The 14,127-nt window shown below is 41.9% G+C and overlaps 1 protein-coding gene across 1 annotated transcript in view; it reads right to left on the bottom strand.

Annotated features, from left to right (window-relative positions):
- The window catches only part of mpp7b (MAGUK p55 scaffold protein 7b), a 79,263-nt gene extending 69,318 nt beyond the window's left edge, over positions 1–9,945 (bottom strand). Inside the window, 3 exon segments of the mRNA XM_059501005.1 lie at positions 8,664–8,782; positions 9,220–9,279; positions 9,917–9,945. Coding sequence (XP_059356988.1) covers positions 8,664–8,782; positions 9,220–9,247 — 147 coding nt within the window. The 5' untranslated portion in view covers positions 9,248–9,279; positions 9,917–9,945.
- Between the last annotated feature and the right edge of the window lie 4,182 nt (positions 9,946–14,127).

Raw genomic sequence — 14,127 nt, 5'->3', positions numbered from 1 at the left:
AAGTCATGCGTGCACACTTACCACTTTATGTGGATTTCAGAAAGTGCGCAGAGTCTTGCGTGCACACTTACCACCTTACGTGGATTTCAGATGCACACTGACCACTATGTGGTTTTGAGAAAGTACACAGGCAAGCGTGTGTACAGAGAGGTTCCCAAGCATCGCAGAGGCGCTGGATCGTACGGGAGCGGTGAGCTCCAACCCTCTTTTCTAGGCGAGGGGAGCATCACCTGAGGCAGTAAATACAGAGCTTCTTGCCGTAACCACCACCTCCCCGGATGCGCCAGGCGGCCCCTCAGGGTGACCTGGCCGGACATCTATGGAATTCCCTGCAGTGCTGTGCCAATTCTTTGGCCACCTAGCTACTGTAAAGGAAACTCACAGAGATTGTTAGTAGACATATAACCACCAGCAACATAACGTCCATAAACAGGTAGAGCAAGGGTTACGTACTCACCCACCCTCCTGTACTGGAGTCCCGCTGCGGGGCGCCCCCTTCTGGTCCGGACCGTCAGTAAGGCGGATGCTATGAACATAGAACCAACCAAAACATCATAGGTCCAGAAGGAGACTGTTATGTGAGAGACCGTCCACCTAACCTTGATCAGGTGGAAAGCTGGTGGCTACAGGGGAATTAGGCAGGGGAGGACAAAAAACAGAGGTTAAAAACAGAGGTTAAAAACATCCGGAGCTACTAGGTCATCCTACCGCTCTGACCCGGGCGAGGACGCTGCCTCGTCCGAATCACGTCCCTCAGACCCTGCTTACCGCTCCGTGACCCGCGGTTCCTCTTGCCCCTGCCCTTAGGCGGGGGAGGAGCGCGAGCCGCAACACTAGCCTTCTGCGCCCCTCTACGACCCTCAGATCGAGATGGGCCAGGACCCCTGAGTTGCTCGGGCTCGGACCTGGACCTTCGTGGAATGAAGGATTTAAAGGCCGCTGAGCGCGCCCTTGCCTCCCTGAACTTCCCGACCACCATCTCGACGGAGGTACCAAAAAGCTCAGAAGGCGAGACCGGAGCATCGAGAAGAAACCCCCTTTCTTCCTTCCCGATGTCAGCCAGGTTCACCCACAGATGTCTCTCCGTCACCACCATGGCCGCCATAGACCTGCCCATGGCGGAGGCGGCCTGCTTGGTAGCTCGGAGAGAGAGGTCTGTGGTGCGGCGCAGCTCGGCTACCTGGTCAGGTGAAAGGCCCTCACCTGTATCCAGGTCCTTCAGCAGGTCAGCCTGGTAGGCCTGGAGCACCGCCATCGTGTGCAGTGAAGCCACAGCCTGACCAGCTGCCGCGTATGACCTGCCATTTAAGCGGGATGTATCTTGGAGGGGCTTAGATGGCAAAGCGGGAGATTTAAGAGAGGACGTTTGCCCCACAGAGAGATAGCAAGCCAGCGTCTCTTCTACAGGGGGCATCCTCTCATAGCCGTTCTCATGCAAGCCCTCGATATTAGCATAGCTCGTATGCTGAAACCGGTGGATGCGAGAGGAAAACGGCCTCTTCCATTCCTTTTCGACTTCTGCAAGTAAGTCAGGCAAGAATGGAAGGCTCACCTGGGCTGGAGGGCTATGGTCAGACAAGTACCGCTCAGCGAGGCGACCTCGTGGCGCCACCTTGCTGGCACGCTTCCATGGCAATCCATTTGTGATCCCCACGAGCTCATTCTCCTCCGTGCCTCGGCAACGGCGGGACCTGAGCCGCGGGATCCAGATGGCTGTCCCTCTTTCCTCGAAAAGAGAGACACCGTATCTTGGTCGTTTCTCAGATGCACGCTTCAAACAAAACAGTCAACTGAAGACGAAGAAGATATTGACGGGTCCTACGGGCGCGTATTTATAGTCGCGCTGGTAGTGACGTCAGAGGCTGTCGCCGGCCAACACGTTGGCGTTTTTCAAAGTATGCTTCAGACACGGGTCACGACGAGGTGTTCCCCATAGTGTCCCCTCAGAGGACGCAGTTCGAAGTTCCCTTGAAAGGGAACCTGAGTTTTCTTGATGTTCAAGACCAAACCCAGGGCTCTGTATGCCTTGGCAAAGGCATTTTAGAATGCCCTGGAGGTCTTCAGGAGAGTGTGCTGCAATGGCGTCATCATCGGCGTATTGCAGCTCTATGATGGTGGCATTTCTGACTTTGCTCTTGGCTTTGAACCTGTTAAGGTTGAAGAGCATGCCGTCAGTCCTGTTAAGGATTGGGATCCCCTGTGGCAACTCTTGGCCAGTAAGGTGGAGTATGGCTGCAATGAAGATGGCAAATAGCGTAGGTGCAATGATACATCCCTGTTTGACCCCAGTTTCTACGGTAAATGGCTCAGATTCAGAGCCACTATTGAGCACTGTGGCTGACATGCCGTCATGCAGTAACCTCAGTACACGGATGTATTTGGCATGACATCCATACTTTGATAGTATGCTCCACAGGGTCTGCCTATCCACGGAGTCAAAGGCCTTTGTCAAGTCTATAAAGGCCATATACAGAGGCAGTCCCTGTTCCCGACACTTTTCTTGTAGTTGGCGAGCAGAAAATATCATTTCAGTTGTTCCCCTAGATGGACGGAAACCGCACTGTGATTCAGGGAGTATCTCCTCAGATAGTGGTAGAAGGCGGTTGGCGAGGACACGAGCAAGGACTTTGCCTGTTGTTGATAAGAGCAAGATGCCCCTGTAGTTTCCACATTCAGCCCTATCCCCTTTCTTGAATATGGTAACAATTTGGGCATCCCGGAGCTCTGAGGGGAGCTCTTCCCTTTCCCAGACCTTGATAAGTAGATGGTGGATATGGTGCCAGAGCCTTGGTCCTCCTTCCTTTAAGATCTCCGCGGGGATCCCATCAGGACCAGTGGCCTTGTTGTTCCTGAGATTCCTGATGGCATTGTGAACCTCAGTTAGGGTAGGAGGTTCCCCCATGTCTTCTCTGATGGGACTCTGTGGGATATGGTCGGCGATGTCTGGTTTGGCTGAGCTGTCACGGTTCAGAAGTTCTTGAAAGTGCTCCTTCCAACGTGCGTTGATGGAGTCATTGTCTTTTAAAAGAGTCTGTCCATATTTTGGGCGCAGGGGAGTCATGGATGGTGGATTTGAGAAGGCCCCAGTGCTCTTCAATGTTATCAGGATATTCTTGCTGAAGACTTTTCTCGAGAGAGTCCTGAAGTAGCTGCTGGATGGCAGTTTCATTCAGGCTGTCAAGGTTCAGTCTTCGCCGTGTCTGCTTCTTCTGAATCCTCCTCCTTTTCTTAAGTTTGATAGACATTGTGGATCGGATAAGGCGGTGGTCTGTCCAGCAGTTGTCAGAGTCTATCATGGCCCTTGTGATGTTCACATCACAGCGGTCCCTGGCCCTTACAATGACATAATCAATGAGGTGCCATTGCTTGGAGCGAGGGTGTCTCCAAGATACTTTGAATTTGTTTTTCTGTCGATAGAGAGTGTTGGTGATGACGAGGTTGTGCTGAGCGCACTTACTCAGAAGCAGCACTCCGTTGGAGTTGATATTCCCGATGCCCTCCTTGCCAATAGTGCCCTTCCAGAGATGTTGGTCCCGGCCTACCCTAGCATTGAAGTCTTCAAGGAGGATGATCTTGTCCTCCCTGTGGATTTTTGACAGGGTTTCTTCCAGGCAGGCGTAGAAGGCTTCTTTTTCTTCCACGTCGGAGTCTAGGGTAGGGGCATAGGCGCTCACTACTGTCGCTGTCTGGTTGTTGGCCAACATCAGACGGATTGTCATGAGGCGCTCGCTGATCCCCACAGGAAGTTCGGAGAGGTGGTTGACAAGCTGGTTTTTAATGGCAAGTCCAACTCCATGGTTTCTAGCCTCATCGGCTGGCTTTCCTTTTCAGAAGAAAGTGTAGCCACCTTTCTCCTCCTTTAGCTGCCCTTCACCTGCCCGCTGGGTTTCGGAGAGAGCAGCTATATCAATCAGGCATCTCTACAGTTCTCTGGCTATGATGGCGGTTCGTCTCTCAGGTCTGTCACTGGAGGTGCTGTCCATCAGAGTGCGCACATTCCAGGCTCAAAAATTAAATAATAATAAAACTAATAGAGAGATACACCCACGATCAGATGATAAAAGCAGATCATTTGTAACTCAAAGGAGAGCAGTCTCAGTACTATGATACGGTCTAAATCCTGACTGGAAATCTTCACATATACCATTTTTCTCTAAGAAGGAATATAATTGTGAGGATACCACCTTTTCTAGTATCTTGGACAGAAAAGGGAGATTGGTCTATAATTAACTAGTTCTTTGGGGTCAAGTTGTGGTTTTTGATTAGAGGTTTAATAACAGCCAGTTTGAAGGTTTTGGGTACATATCCTAATGACAATGAGGAATTAATAATAGTCAGAAGACGATCTATGACTTCTGGAAGCACCTCTTTTAGGAGCTTAGATGGTATAGGGTCTAACATACATGTTGTTGGTTTAGATGATTTAATAAGTTAATACAAGTATAAACGTAGGGCCAGGATGCCGGGCCGTCCATCCCCTTCCATCGCCGCGGCCAACGAGAGTGATGCGGCCTCTAGAGGAAGCCGCCGCCCCTCGCGCCCCGGACCGAAGAGGGGAGCGAGTGCGGCCGCTGAACTCCGCCCCTTACCTGGACCCTTCCTCCATGAACACTGCCCGACCAACACGAACCCCGCAGCACGACGAGGACACCAGATTCCCTGTTTATTTTGGACACTCTTCCCCTTTGGCCACCTTTATCCCCTGTTTTATTTGATTTTCTGTTAATAAAAGCCTCTCCGAGGCCTGACGCCACGCCCACTGTGTCTATCTTGTGCTCCTCTGTTCACAGTGGTGGAGAATACAGGCAAGTCGGAGCCTAGACAGCGCAGTTGGGAAACATCTGGTGACGTCACCCCCTCTTGCTTGCAAATGTTCGTGAGAACCTGGACTGGGACGGAGGAAAACCAGGGACAGCCTCCCAGCCATAAAAGGGGTAAGTGACTTCTCTGTTATTGTCATTTTACCCTGTGGTTGGTTGAGGCTGTCACTAAAACCCGGTTTCTCTGTCCCTGTTCTGGCACACTGCGAGAGGGAGGACCGCCCGGAGAGGAATCCCCGCCCACTCCGACCGTTTGGAGCCTGGTTGAGGATGGTAGCACTCCCGTGTGGGCGGCGCCCTGATGACGGGGATGTCGCTTGGGAGGGGGAATGTGATGAGTCAGCTGCCTCCTCCCTGATTGTCACCGGCACCCCGTCCTAAATCGCCGCCCTTCACCAGGCTCCCGACTGGAGTGGGTGTGTGAGAGGAGGGGCGCTGGACGAGTCAGGGCTGGCGGTGTGTGATGGGGCACACCTGAAGGAAATGGAGCCTCATCAACGCCGCTGTTCAAAAGCCCAACGCACCTCTCCTCGGGAGACCGGTCTCTTCCCCGTGTATGCACACTGGTGTCCTCGTGGGTCCAGGAAGGGTGCGTTGAGGGACTCCCGCGACACCAGAGACGTGAGCTGCCTGACCCGTGATCCGGATGGGAACCGCACCCGTTTACACGGCCGTCGGGCCAGGATGCCGGGCCATCCATCCCATGCCAGCGCCGCGGCCAACGAGAGTGATGCGGCTGCTAGAGGAAGCCGCCGCCCCTTGCGCCCCGGACCGAAGAGGGGAGCGCGTGTGGCCGCCGGACTCCGCCCCTTATCTGGACCCTTCCTCCATGAACACTGCCCGACCCACACGAACCCCGCAGCACGACGAGGACACCAGATTCCCTGTTTATTTTGGACACTCTTCCCCTTTGGCCACCTTTATCCCCTGTTTTATTTGATTTTCTGTTAATAAAAGCCTCTCCGAGGCCTGACGCCACGCCCACTGTGTCTGTCTTGTGCTCCTCCCGTCACAATTTAAAGACTGATATTATTCAAAGATCATACGATCCTTATCAATAATGACATTAAAACACATTTTAAGCTTAATATTAAGAAATGTGCATTGTACACAAGCATTTAGAGGAAGCATTTTAATAATTCTGTGATAGCACTTAAATAATGCATAATTAAACCGTTAATCAAATTGCATCGGATTTAACTGTGAATTGTCTTGAATCAAAGCATTCTGAATTCGAAAAAAATAATAATAATTCTTGATTCGAATTGTTCTTGATTTAATTATGAATCAAAATGTTTCGCTGTTTACCCAAAGATTCACAGCCCTACCTGTTACTGATGTCTTAAATATTTAATGTTTCTTTAAATAAATCTGTCATGAAAAGTTATAACAGCCACTGAGTAAATGAATAGACCTAGCATTAAAATCAACAACGAATCAGAGTAGAAACATAACAATTTAAAAATTACATTTATAAGGGAATTTAAAAACTACCTTATGTACAATTTACATGTTTGCATTAATTTTTACTTGAGTGGTGATAAAAAATATTGAATCGAATTTGGACTAGTTTGGAATACTTGTTTATTGTAAACTTTAATATTATAGCAGTGCGTATGTAATAGGGCTTCCTTTATAGTTTACATCATTAGCTGAGATCTGCATGTGTTTTATTTTATCTGCACAAGTGTTTGCATGTGTGTTGTGTTTTACAATATGTCATGAAGTACAGTAAAAGCCATAAATGCTACTGGTTTTTAATGTACTCTAGGTATTCATTATTTTGTAATATAATATTGTTTCTGGCATGCATTTGAAGTATTTTTGTACCGTTCTACCGTTCTATTTTTGATAGAAATAGCTTTCAAACTATTTTTGAGCAGTTATGTTATTTCTAAGGAAAGTGAAAAGTCAGACTGATTGGAAAATATGGTCCTTTCTTAGCATTCAAAGAGAAACATCCAGCAGGAGCACTGAACACCTCACAGATCCACATGACTAATGGAACAGGGCACCCAACAGTCCAGCTGAACTGTATTTGGGTTTTTATCACAGTCTCCCCTTCCCCTTCAACCTCTCCTCCCTTTCTCCTCGCCTCCCCCTCTCTCTGTGTCACAGACAGCATGTGCTGGATTCATCAGACCCATCTGCCAGCAAATGATGAAGCTGGGTGTGCACTTGCTGCAGTGTTTGGAGAACTCAGCTTTCAAAAGATTTCATTCTAAAGTGTGTGAATGAACGATTAACCCTCTGGTGGTCTCTGGTCATTTTAGACAGAAAAACTGTATGTTTAGATGTACCCTCAGAATGAAACTTTGTGACTTTTGTGGCACCTATGATATCTAAGAAAAGAAGTGGACATCACTTGTAATCTTCATTGTCCAAAAAAGTTAAAAAGTTAAAAATAAATAAATAATAATAATAATAATATATTCCTTAGTTGCTTGTGAGAGTATGTTCGGACATATTAAGGCATGTTATTATTTTGAATTTGGATATACTGTATCCAAATTCGAAACAATAAAATGCATTAATATGTCTGAAAATACTCTAAGAAGCAACTAGGGAATACACAACCGCATGTAAGTGAGGAATACCAGAGGCTTAGGAAGTGACGGACTGGACAAATGTGTGATTGAAGTGAGTGATTGAATTGAGTAATTTACAGTACTCAGTGAATGAAGGAATAATGAAAAGAAGAACAACTAAACATTAAAGCTATCCCATGACTTTGTCACTTTTTTCATTTAATATTGTGAAGGGCTCACTCTGCTTTGGGCCTTCATAAACATCAATAAATATTTTTAAACTACTGGAAGAAACACTAGGTATCTCTAAACCATTTGTGTATTTTAAACTAGATGCTGTTACGTCTCACAACCTCATCATCTGTAGAAATAAACTGCCACTCAAAGTAAACAAATTATGGACTTAAAGGCATTATAGAATGGAACTTGACTGGATATTACTGGAATTTGATTACATAATTTCTTTATTTTCTTTAGTAAAACCCTCATTGATGCTACAATTTATTATAAGACCAGATATAAGGTTAAAAATATTATTAAATTATAATTTATAAAATACTTATTTATGACACTTTTACGCACTTTCAAAGCATGATTCTTTATCAAACCTTATAAAAAAGGTTCTGTTTAACACCAAAAAGGTTCTACTATTGTTACAAGCCAAAGAACCCTGATCTGGTACCATTTAGAACCAATTTATTTTTAAGTGTGATGACTCGATGGAATTCCAGTCTAAAGCTAAACAATCACGATATTGTGTCCATCATGCACTACACAGTTTTCCATGAAATCTGTCAACTCTAACTTGAATTTCTGCAACTAGCTTTGACTCATCCAAGGTGCAAACCAGGGCAAAAATCTGTTCAAAATCATGTAGTGTATTCCAGCCTTACGTCAATGCAAAAATTAGTGATGTGGTGAATAAATGAATGAATGTATGGGTGAGTGAGTGACTGATCAAGACAGTGAGTGTATGAATGAATCAATCAATTAATGAATCAATGAATGAATCAATGAATTAACAAATGAGTCAATGAATTAACAAATGAGTCAATGAATTAATTAATGGAGTCAATGATTGAGTGAGTGAGTGAGTGAGTGAGTGAGTGAGTGAGTGAGTGAGTGAGTGAGTGAGTGAGTGAGTGAGTGAATGAGTCAGTGAGTAAATGTGTAAATGAGCAGGTGCTTATGGTTAAGCCAGCAACTTGATCTAAATAATTTCACTCAATTCAAATCATAGCCCTGGCAAACAACAGTCACTAAAGTGGGCTAGCAACACTCATATATTGGATGCTGCTAAAATAAAAAGTCTGACCTTAATAAGCAGATGCAGAGTATTGCCCCTGAGCATGCCCTGAAGAAAAGTGCTGTCCTCTGAGGTGTCCATATGAGACTCCAGCCCATGAAGCAAAGAGTTCAGCAACCTACACACACCTAAAGATGAGAATGATAAACAATCTAATAGTCTCTAAAATTCCCTGAATTATTCATTTCTTTTCTTATACTGAACATTTACTCTTTTATTGAAGTGAGTAAATGTAGGACATTAATGATTTGTCTCATTCACATATTGCCCTCTACTGGCAATAAATTTAGGTTTACAACTCTCACCCTCAATAGTGAAACGAAATGCATAAATGCAGATCAAGATACAACTGTGTTTTACATACCTTATTATTTTTAGGAGAGGTGCACAAGACCTGAAACTGAGAGCTTTCAAATGAGACACAAAATACAACCTGACACCACTAATCTTTCATAAAACCTCTGCAATAATGCCATAGAGTAACCACATCCCACAGACTCAAGCCTGCAGCCAAAGTATACACAAGCCCCAAACTGCACTCATGACCCTAAAACATCCTGCTCACCTCCTGGTCCAGATGATGGGTTTATCATGATGAAATACAGGAAGATGACAGATAAAGGCCCTGCATTTGAAGAAAAAAAAATAGAACAATTAATTAATATTCACTGCAAAAATTGATACTGGAATTATTTTGTTGTCATATACCATTTAAGGTATATATATATATATATATATATATATATATATATATATATATATATATATATATATATATATATATAAAAATATATACATATATATATTATTTTTAAGAAATGAATACTTTCATTTAGCAAGAAGGATGCATCATGTTGATCAAAAGTAACAAATCGTTTTGCATTTCCTGTCTCAAAAAAGTTGTATTGTACTGTATAATGTTATTATTATTTACTTCTGCTCATATAAACAGTTTGTTGTGTGAAATCATTCATATATAATATATCATTCATTTACACCAAATGAATATCTCTAACTGTCAACATGGTCAAACTGCAATAGCACACTGTTCTTTTTGTTGTATCAGTATAAATTGGTTCACTTGATACTGGATTAAGAATGTCAGTGTGACCCAATTTATATGATAAAACTTAAATAGCATGTGATCTGCATTTATAGTAGGATAACTTATCATTATTCAAACATCTCTCACAAGACCCTGTTAACATTAAAAAGGGGGGCTATGACTATCAGAAATCAAACTTTGTTATTCTACAGCTTACCTGGCCTGCAGTAATGGTCTTGTCTGGTAGTTCACTTCTAAACTCTGCATGAAGTGTAACAGAGGCTCACTCACAAACTATCAGGCAGATAGATCATCATCAGTAATGACCTAAATGGAACAGACAAGCAGACACACTCAATAAAGCAGCACAGCATTTGACCTCTTTAGCTCCAATATGGCCCAAATAAACCTCAGCCTTCAGCAACTGCGAAACAGACACATTAAAAATCAACTACATTTATTTACTGACCTTACTGAATATTTTAAGTAAATAGTTGATTATATGGCCTTGCAGCACCTTGCAGTCCAGTTATAGAAGAATTCAAAGCACACCAGAGATGTTTCTCTTGTGCTGGACTAGTTTACAAGAAATTTACCAAATATACTTACAACAATAAACCTTTTTTTTTTTTTTTTACTTATGTAGACTAATATTAGTATACAGATTAGCTTACCAATAATTATGTTGATAAGTCATCAACTGAAAACATATATAACATGTATGTAGTGTTTTAAAAAAGTATATATATATATATATATATATGATATATGATATATCATATATCATATGATAAATGTAATATTATAAAATGAATTAGAAATATTGTGATTATCTCCAAAGTGAATACCCAGTGTAATAAATGATATTGACTATTTGATTCTAAACATTTACAGTCAACAAATGGAATAGTGCCACACTACTTTTTTATCACGTCAATTATTGGTTCATTTAGCACCAATAATAGGTGTGCTTTTCACTCCAGATACCTTAGTTATTATATTGTTCAGAGCATTTCAATATTCTTCAGTTATTAAAAAAAGCATAGCGTAAAATAATAGCCTAAGTGGTAACAAGGGATCCAAAAATACTATCATAAAAATGTCAATGCCTTTATTCATCCTTTTTTAATTTGGTTTTCATAATAAACAATAATATAAATTAATGTAAGAAGTAATTAACCTTTACTAAATTAAAAATAAATTCTTCTAATTCAATCCAAAGGTTTTGGACAATTTTACATAAATAATAATAATAACAACAACAACAACAAAAACAACAACAATAATAATAATAATAATAATAATAATAATAATAATAAAAAGAGTTAACAACCTTCTGTTACTTTTACACAAAATTAAATAATAATATTAATAATAATGAATAAACTCCTTCAGCTGTTACTTGATTTTGGTTTTGAAAAATAGGCTAGTACAGATATGTTTGTTATTTCATTTTTTATCAGTCAGCTCAACACTCAGGGGCGTAGCACCAAATTTTGGGCCCTGGGTACAAACCATCTTGCTGGGCCCCCAATACCATAGTGATACCAATAGGTAAGGTATTGCATTTTTATCATAAAAACACTTAAAATGTAAACAAAATAGGCCACACTCTGATTAATATATTTTTGTTTTATTGTCGAAAGTACTACTTACTGAGATGACAAAAGGTCTAGCAGGTCCAAACCTGGACTAAATCAAATATACTGTAAAGCAGTTCTGAAAATGACCATACCAAATGAGAAAAACTTTGGTCTGAAACACAAACTAAATAATGTCAGTTTTTACTAAATGCCCATTGACGGGTCTTTGCATGCGCAAATTTGCTGATCAGGTCTTTAAAGTCCAGTTTTTTGCTAGCATTTGAACAATAGTTTTCCTGTGCTTATCAGTAAGAGTTGTTGGCCATAATCCTGGGTCCTCTGACAATCCCTCTCCAGTATCCCTAAGTCTCTCATTCTCTTCTCTTTCCTCTTCAGCTCTGTCCTCCTGCTCCTGACTACCTTCATCACATTCTTCACTTTCCCTCTGATCACTTATATGAATATCAACCTCATCTTCTATTTCTGCCTCTGCTACAAGAGGAAATAAGCAAAATGGGTACATTGTTATTGTACACATTTAAACTTTAAACTGTAAACTTTAAACTGTAATTAGTAATTACACTTTAAAGTTTAAATGTGTACAATAACAATGTACTAATTTTGCTTATTTCCTCTTAACACTTAATTACTAATTACTAAGTGTTAAAAAGCTAACCTTGTCTCACTGTCACACTCACATCCACCTCACTGTCACTGCTTTCACCTAGCCATGATGAGGGGCCTGCTGCTGCAGGGTCTGACTCTGAAACTGAAATATATGGCTTCAAATGGTTGCTAAAATATCCTTTATTGTCACAATACCTTTTTTTTAAAGTGTAGGCTAAGTACAAGATAATTGATGATTATTTGTCTGTTTAAAATAAATGCAGACTAGACTATAGAATCACAGGGTAAACTAACCGCCAAACTAGACATTCAGTCTTTGAATTATGTTTTAAAATAAGTCATTTTTCAATCATTAAGATGTGCATTATTATACTGAGAACAATCCTGTACTTAATGTAAGAGCGTGTGCGAGCTAATTTGCATAACAATACGGTAAAATAGGCGCTAACGATCTGTGTTTTCTCGGGTGTTAGATTTTGACAATGGAGGGAAATATACAGTGTTTTCATGTAAACTTCTGACTCTGAGAGTGGGGAGAACTGCAGCAGAAGAGGAGACAAGCGTTTAGGCAGCTGCCTGGAGTGGCAGTGTGTTGAGCTCCGTCTGCTTCTCACTCCCTGTTATTTACGTAAGGGATAATGTATAACGTTAGATTACATTATCCTCCGCTTCGTGTCGGGGTCCTGTTCAGCCTGTCAGGGTTGTTATTCGCTATAACGACCGCCTCTCTATACATTATCCCGCTTATTACATGGCTACCCACAAAATAAATAATTTGCCACGAATTATTGATTTAAAAAGGAGTTTATTGATTTAAAAACGATTGTATTGCTTCCGCCAAAGAAAATAGTCCGTTCCGCGTCCATAGCAACGCGCTGTTTTTCATGGCAACGGTCTGTTATACTTCGCAGCGGTCTGTTATCAAGAAATAACAGACCGCATTCTACATTGGAATTCAGCCAAGCCATGTAATAATCAGAAACATTGTTTGCTCGCTATGAAGGGTGTGATACTGTAAAGTATTGGTATATTATTCATAAATGCAAACATAAATGTATGCTATTCTACCGGGAGTAGATATTTATGTTAAAACAATGTCAATGCTTGATGATGCATTTGGAGCTCACCTCTCTTTTCAAAAAAATTTGTGAGCAACTGCTTGCCCTCATTTGCCCTTCTCTCTTTATTCTGCTTCTCTTTTCGTTTTTGAGCCCCTGATATTCCTTTCTTAAGGAGAGACATGACTCTTCACGGCTCAGTCCAGCTCCTGTCTCATCAACTGATTCAATCACCGCGGGTCCGCAGCAGAAGCACCTGACCTGCGGGTCGTACCATTTGCATTGATTCGAGAGGGGTGTGGGGCCCTGCACAGCATGAAAATGACTTTTTTATACCAAACCAGCGCCTAACTACAAGTTTAGTTTTGCACAGGAACTTTTTTAGTTGTACATAAATGCTATACAAATGTTAGTGCATGTATATGTATGTATAGAAAACTGACTTCTAAGGGCCCCCCCCCTGCCTCGGGCCCTGGGTACTCGGTACCCTTTACCCCCCCAGTCCGACGCCCCTGTCAACACTGTTTGATGTTTGTTTAGATTTTGTCATAGAGTAAACATAACTTTTAACCTATGCTTTTAACAAGTTGAACAAGGTTAGAGTCTTTTATAACAGAATTCAGTTCCATAAATTGGACAGGAAAATTGTGGAAACAGGAAAACTATAAAAACATATTCATAAGGTGATTAATATCCTAGTTAAGCAAATTCCTTAAAAATAAAGATTTATTTGCAATTATATTGGTAATCCAAATGAAAGAAGTGTGAGGAGAGAAATTGTGTGAGTAGCTTAGCAAATTTTCCAGGCTAATAGAGCTTGCTGGTGGAATTTGGGCAATTTATGAGGGAGTTTAGAAATATTAAAGTAACACGTTAATTTAGCAGAAATTTTGAGCCACAAAACTGAAACGCACAACCAGAATTGGGCCGATGCCCTCGATCGCTTCAAGGACCAGTCAGCCACAGATATTTAGAAAAGAGGTGAGGTGGGTCTGGTGCCATCTAGTGGTTTAGAGGATACTGATATAAAATTATCATTTTTAGCTCTGTTGTGTCAGAAGAGCGTAGTCAAATTTACTTTCATTATGAAGTCCTAAACTACATTACATATACACTGTATACACATTATGCATATATAATCTATTTTGACACTTTTTAAC

The sequence above is a fragment of the Carassius carassius genome, chromosome 20, assembly GCF_963082965.1.
Source record: "Carassius carassius chromosome 20, fCarCar2.1, whole genome shotgun sequence".
Lineage (NCBI taxonomy): Eukaryota > Metazoa > Chordata > Actinopteri > Cypriniformes > Cyprinidae > Carassius > Carassius carassius.
This window is presented reverse-complemented; position numbering and strand designations above follow the sequence as displayed.